Source organism: Ambystoma mexicanum, chromosome 5p (genome assembly GCF_040938575.1).
Source record: "Ambystoma mexicanum isolate Mex_15411 chromosome 5p, UKY_AmexF1_1, whole genome shotgun sequence".
NCBI lineage: Eukaryota > Metazoa > Chordata > Amphibia > Caudata > Ambystomatidae > Ambystoma > Ambystoma mexicanum.
Window position 1 is genome coordinate 60,054,003 of NC_090930.1, and position 16,410 is coordinate 60,070,412.

Here is a 16,410-nt window from a genome sequence, read left to right on the forward strand (position 1 = left end):
TCAGTGCATTCTTTGGCTACTATCAGCTCTCTCCTCAGGGTGTTGGTCTCCTGCCTGGCTGCATGTACTTCGGAACGTAGCTGCCCCAACATGTGGGCTAACTGGTCGGTTTCTGACATTTCCATGACGCCCAGGTGGATTTTGATGTGAGGCTTTGCGTTCTGTAACACTCACCTGGTATCCACGGGGACGTCACTCAGCCTGTTCTGACCTCTTACGACCTCCAACCCTTCCCTGGAGGCTATTCGACTGGAGACTGGGCCTGAAATACAGGATTGGTAGAGTTTAACGCCCTATGTGCTTGAACCCCTTCTTCCCCGGGGTCCAACCCTTCCCTTTGATCCACAGCTCACCTTGTTTTCTTGGATAGTGTGCTCTCCGTCCTGCTTTCAGCAATGGGGCACGTTGATTGATGCAGGCTCGTTGCTGCTTAGTTACTTCACTGGCAAGAGACTGACAGGTAAGTATAATGAGTCTTTTGAACAGTTCTCTAACTTTGTTCCTTTCCTTCCTTAGATGATGGCCGGCGTCTGGGGATGGCGGCGTGCTGCTGAGATGAGTAGCGCTGAAGGTGAGTGAGAGCACGATGCAACCCTTTCGTATTTGCATTGAACGGAGTTCTTTTTCTGTGTCTTTTAGGTGCCGAAACGTTTTCAGCGTGGATGCCGGTTATGAAGAACAAATGCAGTGGGTAAGCGCGGTATGCAGTGCCTCTAGATGTTTCCACACTAACCTGGAGTGTCTTTTCCCTCTTGCAGATGGATGAGAAGTTCCGGAGACAGAGTTCCCCCAGAGCGGCTGGGATTCAGGTAAGCGTTTGAAGCTCGTACAGTATTTAAAAAATAACTGAAGATTTGCAGAATGCTTACTAATGCCTTTTTTCTGTTCTTTTCCCTTTTCCTTAGGAAGCGGTGTGCCGGGGTTGGAATGATACCGCTGAAGATGCCCGCAGAACAGAAGGAGTGATGACTGATGGGCAGAAGCGCCGCAAGGTAAGGCTGTTCCTAACGGTGTTCTTGTTCTTGCAGGAGCTGAGCGCAGAAGAAAGATGCAGGCCTACTCGAGACCGATCCGAACACGGTGAGTGGCACGCTGCAGGTGCAGAAAACACAAAGCATGTTTCTCAGTCTGGGTGTGGCTTAAATAGTCTCTGGGTGTCCCAGGTGCCTCTGGGCTGAACCACACCCAAAAGACTAGACCGCACATGCAGTTCTGGGAGCTGAAATATGTGGGGGCATCCATCTTGTCTCCATCAATGCACTACAAGTCCAATCCCCAATGTTATCCTATGGGAGTGAGTGAATCTGGTGCTACAAGCGCCAAGTCTGACTCCAAGTGGGTCTTTGGAGGGATGGAGAGGCCATTGAGGGCCATGTAGGTGATCGTGGCTTGGCTCCAGCCTGACATCTTGGAGGGCTGGAGACACGTGGAGCAGGAATCATGACACACCTGAAAGAGCTGATGCTATTATGAAAACAGCAAAACCGCAAACAATAAAGCAAATGTAGCAGTTTCTGGGACTATCTAACTATGCTAGAGCATGAGTATTTGATTACAGTTCATATACAAAATCACTTTTGCAGGCTTTAAAAAGGCACAGGTAAACAAGGATAAAATAGAATGGACTGAAGAAATGGAGGAAAGGTTTGAAGAATTAAAAAAAGCAATTTGCACAGCTCCAGTTTTAGGAATTCCCAATTATTCTGAGGAGTTCTACCTGTTTTCACATACTAATGGAACAGTTATGACAGAAGTGCTTACACAGAGAACTACACTGGGGTATAAACCTCTGGCATATTACAGTGGGATTTTAGATCCAGTTATGAGAGGACATTTTCCTTGCAAACAATTGCTGGTAGCAGCCGAATTCGCTATTGAAAAGTCTATAACCATAGTGATGGGGTGTTCTATGGCATTATTTGTTGAGCATGCTTTGTTTGCCATTTTGGAAAAACCCAAAGGTACGTTGATATCCCAGAGAGCATCTGCATATGAAGTTGTGATATCTAATCCTGCAATTAAGATAGACAGGTGCAGAATAGGGAGCCCTGCCACATTTGCAGCTGAAACCGTGGGAGAGGGTTAGCATGTGCATGACTGCGCTAGTTATGACGAGTCATATGAAGACGTACCGCGTGTAAAAGAAAACGCGCTACCAGAGGGAGAGACTCTCTTTATTGATGGGTCATCGAAAATTGATCAAACTAATGGCAAAACACTGACTGGTTCAGCTGTAGTGAGGCATAGAGCAAATGGGGAATTTGAAATTGTGGCAAGCATAAGGCTGCCATCTCATTTTTCGGCACAAGCAGCAGAATTGGTGACACCTATTATCGTGCTTGAGAAATACAAAGGAGAGGAAGTGAAGGTGTACAGTGACTCCGCCTATGTGATGTCAACCATGCATGCAGGGCTCGCACGTTGGAAAAGGAGGGGCTTCCTCCGAGGGGACGGCTCTCCAGTGCAGCACACAGCATTATTAGACAGACTAATTAAAGCACTACAGCTCCCAGAGGCCATTACAATAGTTAAATGTGCAGCACATACTAAGAGAACTGATTTTATTTCACACAGAAGCCAAGCCATGGACGAAGAAGCCAAGAGAGTTGCAACTTCTTCAGATATTTCGAATTTTGATATTCCTCATACAAGAAAAGGGGATATTGTGGCTGTGGAAATGAAAGGTTTTAATCATTTGCTGAAAACAAAGTTAATGGAAATTCAAGGCAGTGCACCACAAGAAGAGCAAAATTTGTGGCAAGGCAGGGGGTGTTCTTTATCCCCCACCGAAGCATTATGATGGCAAGATAGCACTGGGATGCCAGTAATGCCAGTAGCATCATTAAAGGTAGCGCTTGAACAGCTGCACTACCACGTGCATGTAACTAGGGAAAGCTTTGCAGCAGCTATTGCGGAGGATTGGTTTGTACGAAACCTGTTAGAACATGTTGCATTTTATGTAGTAAATTGCATTGTATGTCAAAGGTTTACTGCTGGGCACACATTGCAAACAATCAGAGGAGTAATTCCTCGACCGAATGGTCCATTTCAGCATTTACATATCGATTATGTTGTTATGCTGCAAGTTTGTAGTGGTTACAGATATATGATAGTGGAAGTGTGTCCCTTTTTGAGATGGATCGAAGCAGGTCCATGTATACACCCTGACACCACTTGCGCAGCAAAGTTTTTAGTCTGAGATCCGACAATGGCCCACATTTTGTTAATGAATTGTTCTAACAAATCAGCATGTTATTAAACATAAAACACAAGTTTTCTTCTGCTTATCACCCACAAGCACACAGAATATGTGAGAGACTCAACGGTTTTTCAAAGAAAGAATTGCTTAATTAAAATTATCACTGAAGAAGGGATGGCTCTATTGCCTACCCTTAGTATTATATGCATTAAGGAACCAGCCTGGGTCGGACCGCCACCTCACACCCCATGAACGAATAACAGGGAGGCGAATGAGAACACCTCTGACTCCTCCATCGAGGATTAGAAGTGATGCCCAGAAGACAGCAGAAATGTTAGGAAATGAGTTAATTGCCTATTTTACATCTATGACCGCTAGCATCTCTGTCATTTCAGATCAATTCAAGCTTAAGGGGTGTCGGTCTCAGGATACAGATGAAGACCATTCAGCAAACAAACCTGAAGAACTTTTATCAGTGCCAAAACCTTTTGAGGGAGATGCCATGTTGATACGCAACTTCACTAGGAAGTGGCACGAGCCCCGCTTTAGTAGTCCCTACATTGTGGAAAGAGTCACTCCCTTAGCAGTAAAGGTCCAAGAACGAAGCATATGGATACACCTGAATGGCGTTAAACCGTATGCTGGTGAGACCAGAGCACCCCTACCCGATTCGGAAGCAAGTCAACAAGAAGTAGTTCAGCACGTGCAGACTCGATCGATGACGAGGAAGAAGGACGCTGAAGCTGAAACTACTGATTAAATAAATGCAAGTGTGTATTTGTACTATGGCTCCCATAGGACACTCCTTATAGATATTATAGCAGGTGTGCAAACTCGTTACTTGAGCCACATGAATGTTTTGAAAATGAACATTAGAAAGTTGTTATTGTGTCATAATTATGCCTGAACGACAGCATTTGGTTAGAAATTGGAAGAGAGAACAGTATCCCGACTCTTTTCTTACTGAATTTCTCTTTGGACAGCCAAATGGTCTTATCTGATGTTGACATTCATCGGCTTTTGCTTCCTGTTTTTATTTTTATTCTTCGGGCATATCCTGCACTCGTGGGGAGAAGTACTGACATGTGTGTTTTCCTGCACGATCCTAAGAATGTTCCAATTATAAGGAGATTACTCTCAGAAATCACTGAGCAAATTTTGCAATTACCAGAGCACTTAAAGAATTTGCCTGATTAAAAATGTTTTTTCTTTCCTTAAAAAGTAATACACAGACATAATGTGGAATTCGGAAAGTGATACAGTGGAATGAAATGAGCAAACTCAGCGATGTTTGGGAAATCGACGCTGGTTGCGACTAATGTATTGGTGTATAATCTATGCATGCACAACATTCATCGGTGTCTTTCTGATTCTATTGGTACACACTGTTTACTTTATCGGTCCAAAGAAAGCAGTGGTCCCCCTGATTCCTCCCGCACCAGTGACCCGTGCAGACATATCAGTTACACGAAGACCAAGACATATACAGTATTCCTATGATTCCTCCTGTAGGAAGGATGTATACTGACATATTTCATTAGTTACTTATACAAGCTCATTTGGCAAGAAAGAGACCCAAGAGAAGTGCAATAGAGGATGACTATGAGTTAAATAATTATCTAGACAGTACAGCACACTTGGGGAATAACATGTGGTATCAGCACATGAAAGAGGTAGGAAAAATAACCTGTGAGGAGAGTTTGTATGTTTGTGCTCTCGTACCCTATGCACTGGGGAATTCTAAGATATTCATAGCCATAGAAATAGACGTCCAGATAGCTCATTTGGCTGATGCACCTTGTTCTCTGCCAGATGAGAGTTCAATTCCAGGGTCGAACAGCATCCTTGGTATGGGTGACAGAATGAACAGCACCAGAAGAAGATGATTATGTTCAAGATTTAAAGACAAGAGAAAGAGCACACACCAGAAATCATGTGATTAGATACGAACAGCCTGGAATGAAAGGAGCGTCAATCAGATGGGAAATAAACAGGAAACTCAATTGTCAAGGAAAAACTGATGAAGAAATATGAAACTGCAAGGAGAGAGGCCAGATGCAAGTTTGGGGAACAGTATGTTCACCAGATGGCTGGGAAGAAAGCGTAGTTATATGCAGAGCAGTGGCAGTAAAAGGACATCACAAACTAGTCATTGATCGTGTAGAGAAGGGATTCAAACCCCTCTGGCTGAAGTTTGCCAAGTTCCTGACATGGGTCGAAGATAAAGGAGGCCCAGTACAGATAGTGCCTCTGAAAAGTGCAGAAGTGTGTTTCAGAAATAATGACACAAGAAATGTTGGAGAGAATCAACAATGCGGACAAAGCTTTGATGTACCAGGAATGAAGGATGGGACAGTAGTGATAACGGAGCACTACTGGGCCTGTCAATTCAGAGCTTACATTAAGCTACCCAGAGACTGGGGAGGGTTGTGTTCCGTAGTGATTATTCATGTTCCAGCATTAGTAATTCCAAAAAGTGACCTGAACATTGGAGAGTTTCCAAAGGCTGTTCCTCATGTAAGAAAGAGGAGAACACTTGGATTTTTCACTCGAGCAAGAAGTGAGAACTATTTCTCAGCCAAATCAATAGAAGCCTTTAATGACGTTCCATATGAACACAGGTTGTTCAGTCAGACTTCAGCAGTATTTGCGACAATCTTCATGCCAGGAATTCTGACGATGGCAAACACCAAATGGTTACAGATAACTATATGGGAGCTTTTGCAGATGATCAGCACAACCATAAAGGGTTTCAATGCTCTAAAGGAAGAGCTGAGAGCCATACGGCTGATGACTCTCCAGAACAGATACGCCTTGGACATGATTACAGCTATGGATGGAGGTGTTTGTGCCAAATTCGCAGAATCATGTTGCACATGCATACCTTCTCATGCTGACGAAAAAGGGGCCCTTGACAGAGCCCATAACATTGCTGACGAACTTGCATACCAAGATGGAAGATGAAGTGGAAGACATTGCAGATGACAGCTGGTTCGCATCAATCTTCACATGGGTACCACAGTGGATGGCGAATATCTTCAAGTTCCTTAGAGCACTATTGGTGATGATCATGTTTGGATTTTGTGTGATCAAGATAATAATCACACAATGTAGGAAGACTGCAAAGAAAGCATTAGGAATGAAGATTATGATTGATGTTGAATCTGGATTGGAACCCAAAGAGATGACTTATGAAGAAATCAGAGACTGTATAAAAGCTAGCATCCATGCACCAGAGGGAACAAAGTTCCTGTATCAGAGAAACCACAAGAAGTATGTGGGAAGATGGATCTACTGCTGTCCAAGTGGACAGTGCAGTCATATGACCTGGAGTGTTTATGACCATGTAAAATCAGCAGCATCTTTGAAAGGTGTGATGAAGACCTGGACTCCGAAGAAGCACTTCTTCAAGAAAGGTGGTTTAGTTGCAGAGTCTGATGAGAGAGTGGTCAATGAATGAATCAAAGGGGGCAGTGTAGAGGAGGAGCCTAAAGCCTCTACCGGATGTCCCGCCCCTAAACTGCCTATCTGTTAGGAACTGGAAATAACATCAAAGGCGATACCTGTAATGATGCCTATAACCCAAGAAGCCTTTAAAGCAAAGTATCCATTAAGGAGACCATTCTTTATGTATCCGCAAAGAGCTAACAGTCTCTTGGGAAGAATCCCCGAAGAGCACTTGAAGACGAATGAAAGAAGAGACAGGTGACGTCACAATGAAGAAAGTGACACACCTCAGAAGAGATAACAAGAAAGAAGATGAATAGACCATATAGAACCTGATGACGAAATAAAGAATCCAGCGACCCTTTACGTGCAGAACAAAAAATCACACGTGGGAAGAGCACGAAAGAAAATGAAAAACCATTTTACAATTGTACAGATGCAGTAACACAAGTAGATGAAGTAATCATAAGGATAGCTGCGTAGTGAATAGGTTGCAGGCGGTGCAGCCGAGGTACATATATGTATAAGAATCTGGTGGTCCCACATGGTATTTTAGCAAACTGGACCTCGTGAATAGAAGGGCTGAAAAGTGTGGCGCAGTAGAATAAGCCCAGCTGAAGATGGAAGAAGTATCAAAGAGGTTTGATTGGCCTGGTGTCAAGGAGTAAGGCAGCCAAGAAACTGGTTATCAATCATGAAAAGATACAGTGAACGTGAGAGGAGAGCTGAGCTCCTGTTAAGGTACAGCGAAAGGACAATGTGTGCCAAGGTATATTCGTTTTAATATCATTAAATACAATGAAGGAGCTTGAAACGTGGTCTCCAGTCACATGGTCAGATGAAAATAGACTTTGGGCAAGGTACACTGAGACCAGAAGATAAGGTCATGCTCACACTCCCTTTTATTCCCAGGAACAAGAACCTACTACAAGGCCAAGTTCAAAAGGCTATTCTCATGGCAGATAAATTGAGTGATGATGGATGAGGGATAATAAGGTGGGGAGGCATGGATCACAAGCACCTGCGGTACCAGCTAGCATGCTGCTAATGAGTGGAATATTCCAGAAGGGTAAAATGTGCCAAACAAATATAGAGGGCCACGTACCAAAGAGCCCTATAGTTTAGAGACCAATGAAACGTGTATTTGATGACACTCACAGTGACTTGCACTAGGGGTGGGCAGAGTTGTCCACCTGACAGTAGAGACCCAATCACAACACCACCCCCATAGAAAGTATACTTAGATGTTTAGATGTTTTCCGTTAGCCCAATCACAGTTTCACATAGGTTTTATTAGTTTGCCACATAGTATGACTTCAATGATGATGAGTTTTTAGTATATAAGAGTGTTTTCTATGTGATACGTTGAGATATTACTGCCAGACATCTGATGATGTTCGTTGTCCTCCCTGTTTTAGATAATTGTTAATAAAACAGATCAAGTCTTTTGCCAACTTCCTGAGTCAGTTTTATTATTGATGCTTGAATAAATTCTGCATCCCCATCCACCCTGTAGAGTGTTACCTCATCTTAAAGGGCCTTCAGGCTCAGCAGGTTCCCCGCTGGAGAGTCACCTCCTGAGAAATGAGGAAGGTAAGTTCCCTGCTGGAGAGCCGCCTCAACAAGAATGAAGATGCAGGTTCTGCGCGGGAGAGCCACCTTCAGATGAATGAGGAGGGCAGGTTCCCTGCTGGAGTGCTGCCTCCAGCGGAATGAGGATGGTATGTTCCCCGCTGGAGAGCTGCCTCCAGAGGAATGAGGATGGCAAGTTCCCCGCTGGAGAGCTGCCTCCACAGGAATGAGGATGGCAGGTTCCCCGGTGGAGAACCACCTCCACAGGAATGAGGATGGCAGGTTCCCCGGTGGAGAACCACCTACAGAAGAATGATGATGGCATTCACGTTCCTTTACTGGTAGATGAGGAGGGCACCAATGGGGCATTAATGAGAAGCAGTTGTAGAACATGTAATATAGACTGCTTGGAAGACATGGAGAACCCCAGGCTAACTGCTTGTGGTGCTTCCCCTCTGCAGGCGGGTAGAACTATCTAGGAAATAGTGGGGCCCCTGAATCTTATGATGTTGGTAAAGAGCCCGGGCCCGATGGCTCCCTCAGTCAAGCACTCTCGGGTGTGAGCCACCAATGCAAACGGTCCATATCACATTGAAAGTGGGAATGGCTAGAACACAATACCTTTTCACATGAATGCCAATGGCTGACACTGGAGGTATTCCAGAAATAGCACGGCAGCCAGCGTAAACCTCTGAACTCGGCGGATTCTGTGAATTGCCACCGGAGGGTGTGGCAACTCGCGACGGCGGTATTTCACAATTTCACAAAAAGAAAAAAGTGCCTTAAGCAGCTGTAGCCTAAACAGGTATCACTGTCCCGGGAAATGTTTCCTAATGAATATTTATTTGCACAAAGTGTTCCTGCACATTAAAAAGATAGTGTTACCTCTTCAGATCAGGCAGTTATAACAGAAGAGTGTCTTCCTTTGGCACTGCATTCCCTACTGGTCCAAACATATTCAGGAGCTCCGTGGATGAAATCCAGGAATATGTGTCTTTTCCTATTTTTGTTGGCAGTATTTTGGCAAAAGTACATCCACAATAGACTATTTAATAGTCTCTCCTGAGCTGTTCCAACATTGTATTTGGTTCAATAATGTTCCAATGCATCATAGCGATCATAACTCATTACAATATTGTCTATAAGTACATCAATACAAAATCTTGAAATAACTCATTACAAATTGCCTTTTCTTTGGAAATATATTGCATTGAAAGCTCATACATTTCTAAATTCCAAGTTAATACACAAGGGAATCGCATTTCCTGTTTTAGCAATATGGGCCGAAAGTTGAAAATTAGAACATATACTCATGCATGGTCTTGAATGTGAAATGGAAGTATCATGCTCCCCTGGCAATTTTGTACAATTCATATGGGACTTGAATGGTTTATAATCATTGCACCGAATGTCAAAGCATCGAATGCCTTACCATCGAAAAAAAAGCAGCGAAAAAAAGCAGCGAAAAAAAGAATCAAATGCATTTTTTTACCTTTTTTTTAATGGGGGATTTGCCCTCCATCCCCCTCTTTTTAACCTCAAAAACCCATTATAATTAAAATAAACCCTTTACCATTGAAAGAAATGCATTCAATGCATTTTTGTCTTTGGTAAGGCATTCGATGCTTTGGCATTCGATGCAAAGACTAGACACCGACTTGAATCCTCCTTGATCTAAAAATAGTGCTAAGCTAAAGACCCATGCGCATACTTTTGATCATAACTCATTCTAAAAAAAAAACATCTTAGCAAAAAGTTATGAGATTTAAAAGCTGAGAATCTGGAACCAGAAAAGATCAAACTAAAAAATAAAAACATAAATACAGATATTGGTCACGCGGTCAAAGAATAATGCGAATATTCAAGATGCGCAGGCCACGCTTCAAACTCTCCTACCTAGCCAGGCCAAAAACCTTTGGCCGTTAATTAACAACAAAAATATATCCCACAGTGCTCAACAATCTTCCAGAATATCCAACACTGTATGGGAGGCTTATTTTAAAGAAGATTTGCCTGCATGTTCATTTCCAAAGACCTATACGGATCATAACATCTAATGGGAATTACATATCGCCGAAGATGCGATACTGCGATTAATCATAAAATCTTCTAAATATCGCACAGCTGGTCCTAATGCCCTAACCAATGTTGTGTTTAAATCTAATCCGAACACTTGGGCAGTAATATTTGCCAAACTCTTCGCAAATATTATTGCTACCCAAAAATTACCAACTTCTTGGAAACTAGCGATAGTAATTCCCATTTATATTAAAGGCGAAAGATCGGACCCAGCAAATTACAGCCAAATAGCTATAAATGGACTGCGACGGTAAGATCTTTTCTGTTCTAGTGCTACAAGAACTAGAAACATTGTCAGATAGTCATTTTATATTATCAAAGCTACAAATAGGCTTTCGGAAAGGGCTAACTACTATGCTGAATGGGTTCATCCTAAACACTTTAAAAGCACAAAGCTTAAGAACGAAGTCATTACCAACCTATACTGCCCTTATTGACCTATCGAAAGCTTTCAATTTAGTCAACAGGACAAAATTATGGCACAAATTAAATCAAGGGAACATCCCGGAAGGTCTGTTGCAAATCATCATAGGCTTACATGGCCGAACGTCAATCCAGGTCAGACTGAATCTAATGGGCGATCTTTCTGCTGCCATACCCACAGTAAAAGGAGTAAGGCAAGGATGTATTTTAGCAGCTTTTCATTTTAATGTGTATCTTGCTGACTTTGCCACATTTCTGCAAAATGATATCTTTGCCTCTCCTTCTATAGGCAAATATAAAATTAATTTCCTTGCCTGTGCCGATGATAAAGCCCTTATCGACAATACCCCGGTAAGGCTCCTACATCTAATCATGGCAATGGAGGCCTATGCCAAATAAAACTGCTAAATCCAGTATAATAATGTTTGGCAAACAGACTACAAGGAAAACTACATTACACTGGAGTATGGACCAACAGATAAAACCAGTAGATAAAAAAAGTAAAATATGTAGGCTTTCAGCCGAGATCTACTCAGTCATTGAAGGACCTCACAGTGGAACTTGAGAGTAAAATACATCAATATATGTGCCAATTGAAAAAACTCTTACATTCATTTTGTAGAATCTCACTTATGCCTTTAATAAAACTGTGCAAAGGCAAAGTAATTCCAGCTATTTTATATGGAATGGAATGCAATCCCAGTGCTCGCAATCTCAAGTGGGACCGTCTTGAGGGACGACTATGGAAAAGGACATGATCTCTACCTCTGTCCTTACCTATATGAGGTTCAGATACGAGTTGGGTTTGCAAACCCTACACTCATATTTCAATTGGAAGGTCCTTGCCCTCTACAGATCAAGTTTAGTCCCCCATGAGCACTCATGTATGAGGATATTAAGGATCATACTCTCACACAGAAGAGCACTTACTTGTCTAATATACAAAATGATGCCGAAAACATCTTACAGAATTGTGAATCTCCCAGTCAGATCTTAGTGGAAAATCCAGATACGGTAAAATGCGCACGAATGCGCGCCAATTGGATAAAAACCAGAGCATCGTTTAGTGATTTGAAGAACACTAAAAATGTCGGCTTGTGTGAGGAATCTGGTAAGTATGTTCTTCCCTACATAAGACGATTCCCTAATCCAGTCTGGCGCACAGAACTACTGCGTTTTCGTTTAAATTTGATCAAAATAAACAAAACGCAAAGAATTTGTTACATTTAGAATGCTCTGCTGGTGAGTGTACTCTGTGTGGCGAAGGGTACCCTCGGGATATGAAACACGCATTGATATCGTGTACTGGTACACAGGTATTAAGAGAAACATATTTTTGGAACTTTGTGCATAATGTAGACTGGATAGCCACGCAGCAGGCCGGGCATAGGCTACTAGCTGGAAAGGAGATGCCCTTGTCTATTGCAATTTTAAAACTTTTGAAAAATTTGAATTTTATAAAAAAAAATGTGTGTAAAAAACATTGTAAGGAATGGCAAGTTTGGACATAATCCTTGTATGTACTTTTTATATGTTTGTATGTATATCAAATGAAAATTGTGAGTGATAATGTAAGATGGAACATGTGTAAAAAGTCCTCTTATGTGACTAACGGCACACTAAATACATTTTACAAAAGTCGGGAGTATGTTTACTCCCATATTTTATTTTTGGGGAGTATTTGACTATTTTTAGGGAGTACACGTGGCCGATACACCCCTTGTCTGTAGGGCTGGCAGGGTTTTCACAGCACCATCTGACTGACTGGTTAGTTTGGGAAAAAGTGATGGCCCTCATTTCATCGCCAACAGGAGGATGAAAGGCTGGCAAGCATCTACCGAGCTGCCCTATATCTGTTCAAAGGGCCCAGCCTCCGGGGTGCAGGAACTACTTAATTGAGGAAACTGCCTGTCACCCTTGCGATAGAACCACATGAGCGTGTCTTCAAGGCTGGAAACATTATCAGAAGAGAGGGGCTAGGGGGCACTTGAGTCTCTTGGGAGGACATGATACTTCTTGTATTCACGAACATCAATCAGCTGGGGGTTCGGGGAGACTAAAGAGGGGACAAGGTGTGATGTACTGGCGGGCGAACGCACCAGGGAAGCTGACATGGCGGGCGCCGCCCCTTAGTGGGGGCGGTCCAGCCACCCTCCCCCCCTTCACAAGGGTCGACGGGTCAGGGGGGCGGGAGGATGCGAGGCACACGGCGCCCGCCCCCCTGAAGCGCGCGAAAACAGAGGTGCGGGGCGGGAAACCGGGGAGAAGCCGGCCCATAAAGGCACGGGCTTGTGTGAACAATCACACATTCTCCCTCGGTTTCCCGCCTCACTGGAGCTCCGTTTCGTTTCCCACCCACCCTCCCAAAAAATAAAAATGTCTAGTAATAATTTGTCTTTTGTTTTACAGGTTGCCCAGCGGAGTTACATTGCGATCCCTTTAACGAATCACTGACAGACCTACAGGGGAATGATCAGCCAAGAGTTTAGATGTACGGCGCCCCAAGAGCAATAGGCTTGGGGGAGGCCCTGGGTAAAAGGGGAGGGATGTAGGGGACTTGGGAGCCAATTCCAAGACCAAAATTGCGGGGGGGGGGAACGAACAACAAACTCAAAGAGGGCAGCAAGAGAAGCTGGTTGGGGGGGGGACAAGAGAATACGGGGGGTTATGCTATGGGGACAAAATTACAGCAAGGGGAAGTCGTCACGAAGGGGGGGGGACATGAGGTGGGGGGGAGCTTGAGGAGGGATTCAAGAAAGGGAAGAATATCGGGGGGGAGCCTGGGCAGGGAAGGCCAGAAAGGACAGGAAAGAGGGGGCCTGGCGGGGCACAGCAAAGGGGGATCGGGGGAATGGGGGAGACAGTTGGGAAAGGAAGGAAGAAGGAGGGACAGGGTATCCGGAAGAGATATGACACCAGCAGGGGGGGGGCACCGGGTAAGGCTTCACCGGGGGGGGCCTTGGGAGAGAGGGAACAGGGAAGTTTTTTGGGGCTCGGGAAGACGGAAGGGAGACCTGGGGGTTGCATAGCTTAGATAGGACTGGGAATTCCAATACCAGCAACAACGGGTGGACGTAGCGGGGGCAGAGTAGAGTTTGGAAAAGAAAAGGTTAGATAGACGACGCAAAGCGACGACCAACTAGGCAGGCAGAAAGTGGTGGCCGGCATCGGAGGGCCGTGTTGGCCCGAACTACGGATATGTAATATGTGTAATGTTGGGGCACTTGTGGTGGTGCCAGTATAGGAACCTGAACATTAGCGAGGCACCGCGTGGCTGCCGGTTTTAGCTAGACCCAGACCAGGACACGGGGGAAGTGTGCGGGGGGGTCGGGTATCCACAACTAAAGACCTAGAAAAAATGGGGGCATGGGGAAATGCGGGCGGAAATCAAATCACAAACGGCCGGGATAGAGAGAGGTGGATAGCCAGGGCCGGGCTCAATCTGAGCCGTCCACCGGACGAGGACGATGAGGGAGGGGGGGGGGCAAGGAATCCCTAGGTAGCCGCACATTGAGTAGTATATCAGTGACGGTGAATTACGGATCGCCTGTAAGATAACTCCAAGACTTTATGCAAAATAAAGCTGCTGAGGCATTCTAATCTTCCAATCTTAAACAAAGTGTCGGTGTCATTATTTGCTTCCACATGTAATGTATGACTTATGCCGGGAGGTAGGGGGGGAGGAAGATGGAGGGGGGCACGAGGGGTCTGGATAAAGAGGGGGGGGGAGAAGGCACTGGGGTGCCCACGCTATGAGAACATGGCCCCTCTGACTCGAAGCGAGCCCTCCATGAGTACCCGACCCCACTCCAGCCCTACCTGTCACATTCTGCCGGGTTCCTACCTGCCCAGTGCCCACTGAGCTATCCTTCAAGCTGGGGATGCCCCCATGGCAGGCGCATCCTTACCTCTGCCTGAACTCGAGCAAATGAGTGGGTAATGGCAGCGCCTGTTATTTACAGCGCCCAGAGACGGCCCACGCTCTAAAGTGAGCTATATGAGTGTGGGTTCATGCAGTTGTGCAGGGCACCCACCTTTGGCGCTTATCATTGTCCCCCTCTTCTCCTGGTCCCCTCTTCTTCCCGGTTCTCCTTCTCCCCCTCCTCCTCTCCTATGGAAGGGGGGCGTCCACTCCACGCGGGCCAGACAGGGTCAAACTCTCCCCCCACTCCGGGGTTGCTTCGGCGGAGCAAAGACCGAGCTGGAGATTCAGTGCAGGGTTGCAGCATGCAGGGCAGTAGCGTGGAGACTAGTCGGGCCCTTGGGCGTCCTCGGGGCGTGCAGCAGGCTGGAGACCTCAGCGTGTCCGGTGCATTGCAGCCGGTGGTGCTCTGGGGGAGGGGGCAGCTGAGGGCCCTTATCAGCAGTCAGCGGCCACACATTGATGCATGAAGTTGCGTGGACCACTCCCTGCAGCGCTCCGTGCACTGCAGCAGGTGCTAGCGCTGTGGCTGTGGGGTGGCACTGGCAGCGGTGGCCATGTGGCTGCCCAGGGGGGCGCGTTCTGTTCTCTGCAGCAGGTGCTGGCGCCTCTCTGGGGGGCTGTGGGGTGTCCACGCATGGAGCGGCGCCTCTTTAGGGGGTTACCCGTGCGCCCCTGCGGTGCACACGCTGCTGCGGCGGCATGGGCTGTCCCCGTGCGTTGTGCATGCGGTGCTGCTCTGTTCGATGCCTGTAGGCTCGCTCGTGTGGGCTCATTCCCTGTGCATTGGGATGCTGTGGTGGGAACGGCTGGGAGTTCCTCCTTCCTTGTGTGCTGCAGCCTAATCCCTCTCTCTCTCTCTCCCACACCCCCTCCTCCCTCACTGGCTGCTGCGGTGCTGCCAGGAGGTGTGCCCCTCACACTGGGCTGGGCTTGGCCGGGTGCCCGCGGGAGCTGCATTTCCCAGGGAAAGTTTGCTGGCCTGGGTGGCACAGGGAACAACGTTTCCGGAGCTCAAACAAAGTTCATGCCTCACCTTCCGGAAGGTAAACAAATTAGGTAGCTCCTCCCTCGGTGGGCACTGCACCGGTGTAGTTGAGCTCTGCAGCAGGTGTAGTTGAGCTCTGCAGCACCAGGGCATGGCAGCTCGTGAACATGCACTACACCTGTACAGGGCAGCACTGCAGCACCTGTGCAGGGCAGCTCGTTAAAATGCACTGCACTTCTACAGTACAGCACTGCAACACCTGTGCAGGGCAGCTCGTTAACATGCACTGCACCTGTACAGGGCACCACTGCAACACCTGTGCAGCAGCTCGTTAACATGCACCTGTACAAGGCAGCACTGCAACACCTGTGGAGGGCAGCTCGTTAACATGCACTGCACCTGTACAAGAAGCACTGCAACATCAGTGCAGCAGCTTGTTAACGTGCACTGCACCTGTACGGGACAGCACTGCAACACCTTTGCAGGGCAGCTCATTAACATGCACTGCACCTGTGCAGGGCAGCACTGCAGCACCTGTGCATGGCAGCTCGTTCAAATGCAGGGCAGCACTGCAACACCTGTGCAGGGCAGCTCGTTAACATGCACTGCACCTGTACAGTGCAGCACTGCAACACATGTGCAGGGCAGCTCGTTAACATGCACTACACCTGTACAGGGAAGCACATGTGCATGGCAGCTCGTTCAAATGCACTGCACTTGTACGGGACAGCACTGCAACACCTTTGCAGGGCAGCTCGTTAACATGCACTGCACCTGTAC

The 16,410-nt window shown here is 46.2% G+C and overlaps 1 protein-coding gene across 6 annotated transcripts in view; it reads right to left on the reverse strand.

The window, feature by feature from the left end:
- Nucleotides 1–15,473, reverse strand: part of DLG3 (discs large MAGUK scaffold protein 3) — a 2,111,742-nt gene extending 2,096,269 nt beyond the window's left edge. For 3 of the 6 annotated variants that reach the window (XM_069612441.1, XM_069612436.1, XM_069612435.1), the window contains exon 1: nucleotides 14,755–15,472. In XM_069612441.1, the coding sequence (XP_069468542.1) occupies nucleotides 14,755–14,770 (16 nt within the window). In that variant the 5' untranslated portion in view covers nucleotides 14,771–15,472. Of the gene's footprint in view, nucleotides 1–14,754 lie in introns of all 6 variants that reach the window. The other 3 variants (XM_069612440.1, XM_069612437.1, XM_069612439.1) reach the window with 2 other exon arrangements.
- Between the last annotated feature and the right edge of the window lie 937 nt (nucleotides 15,474–16,410).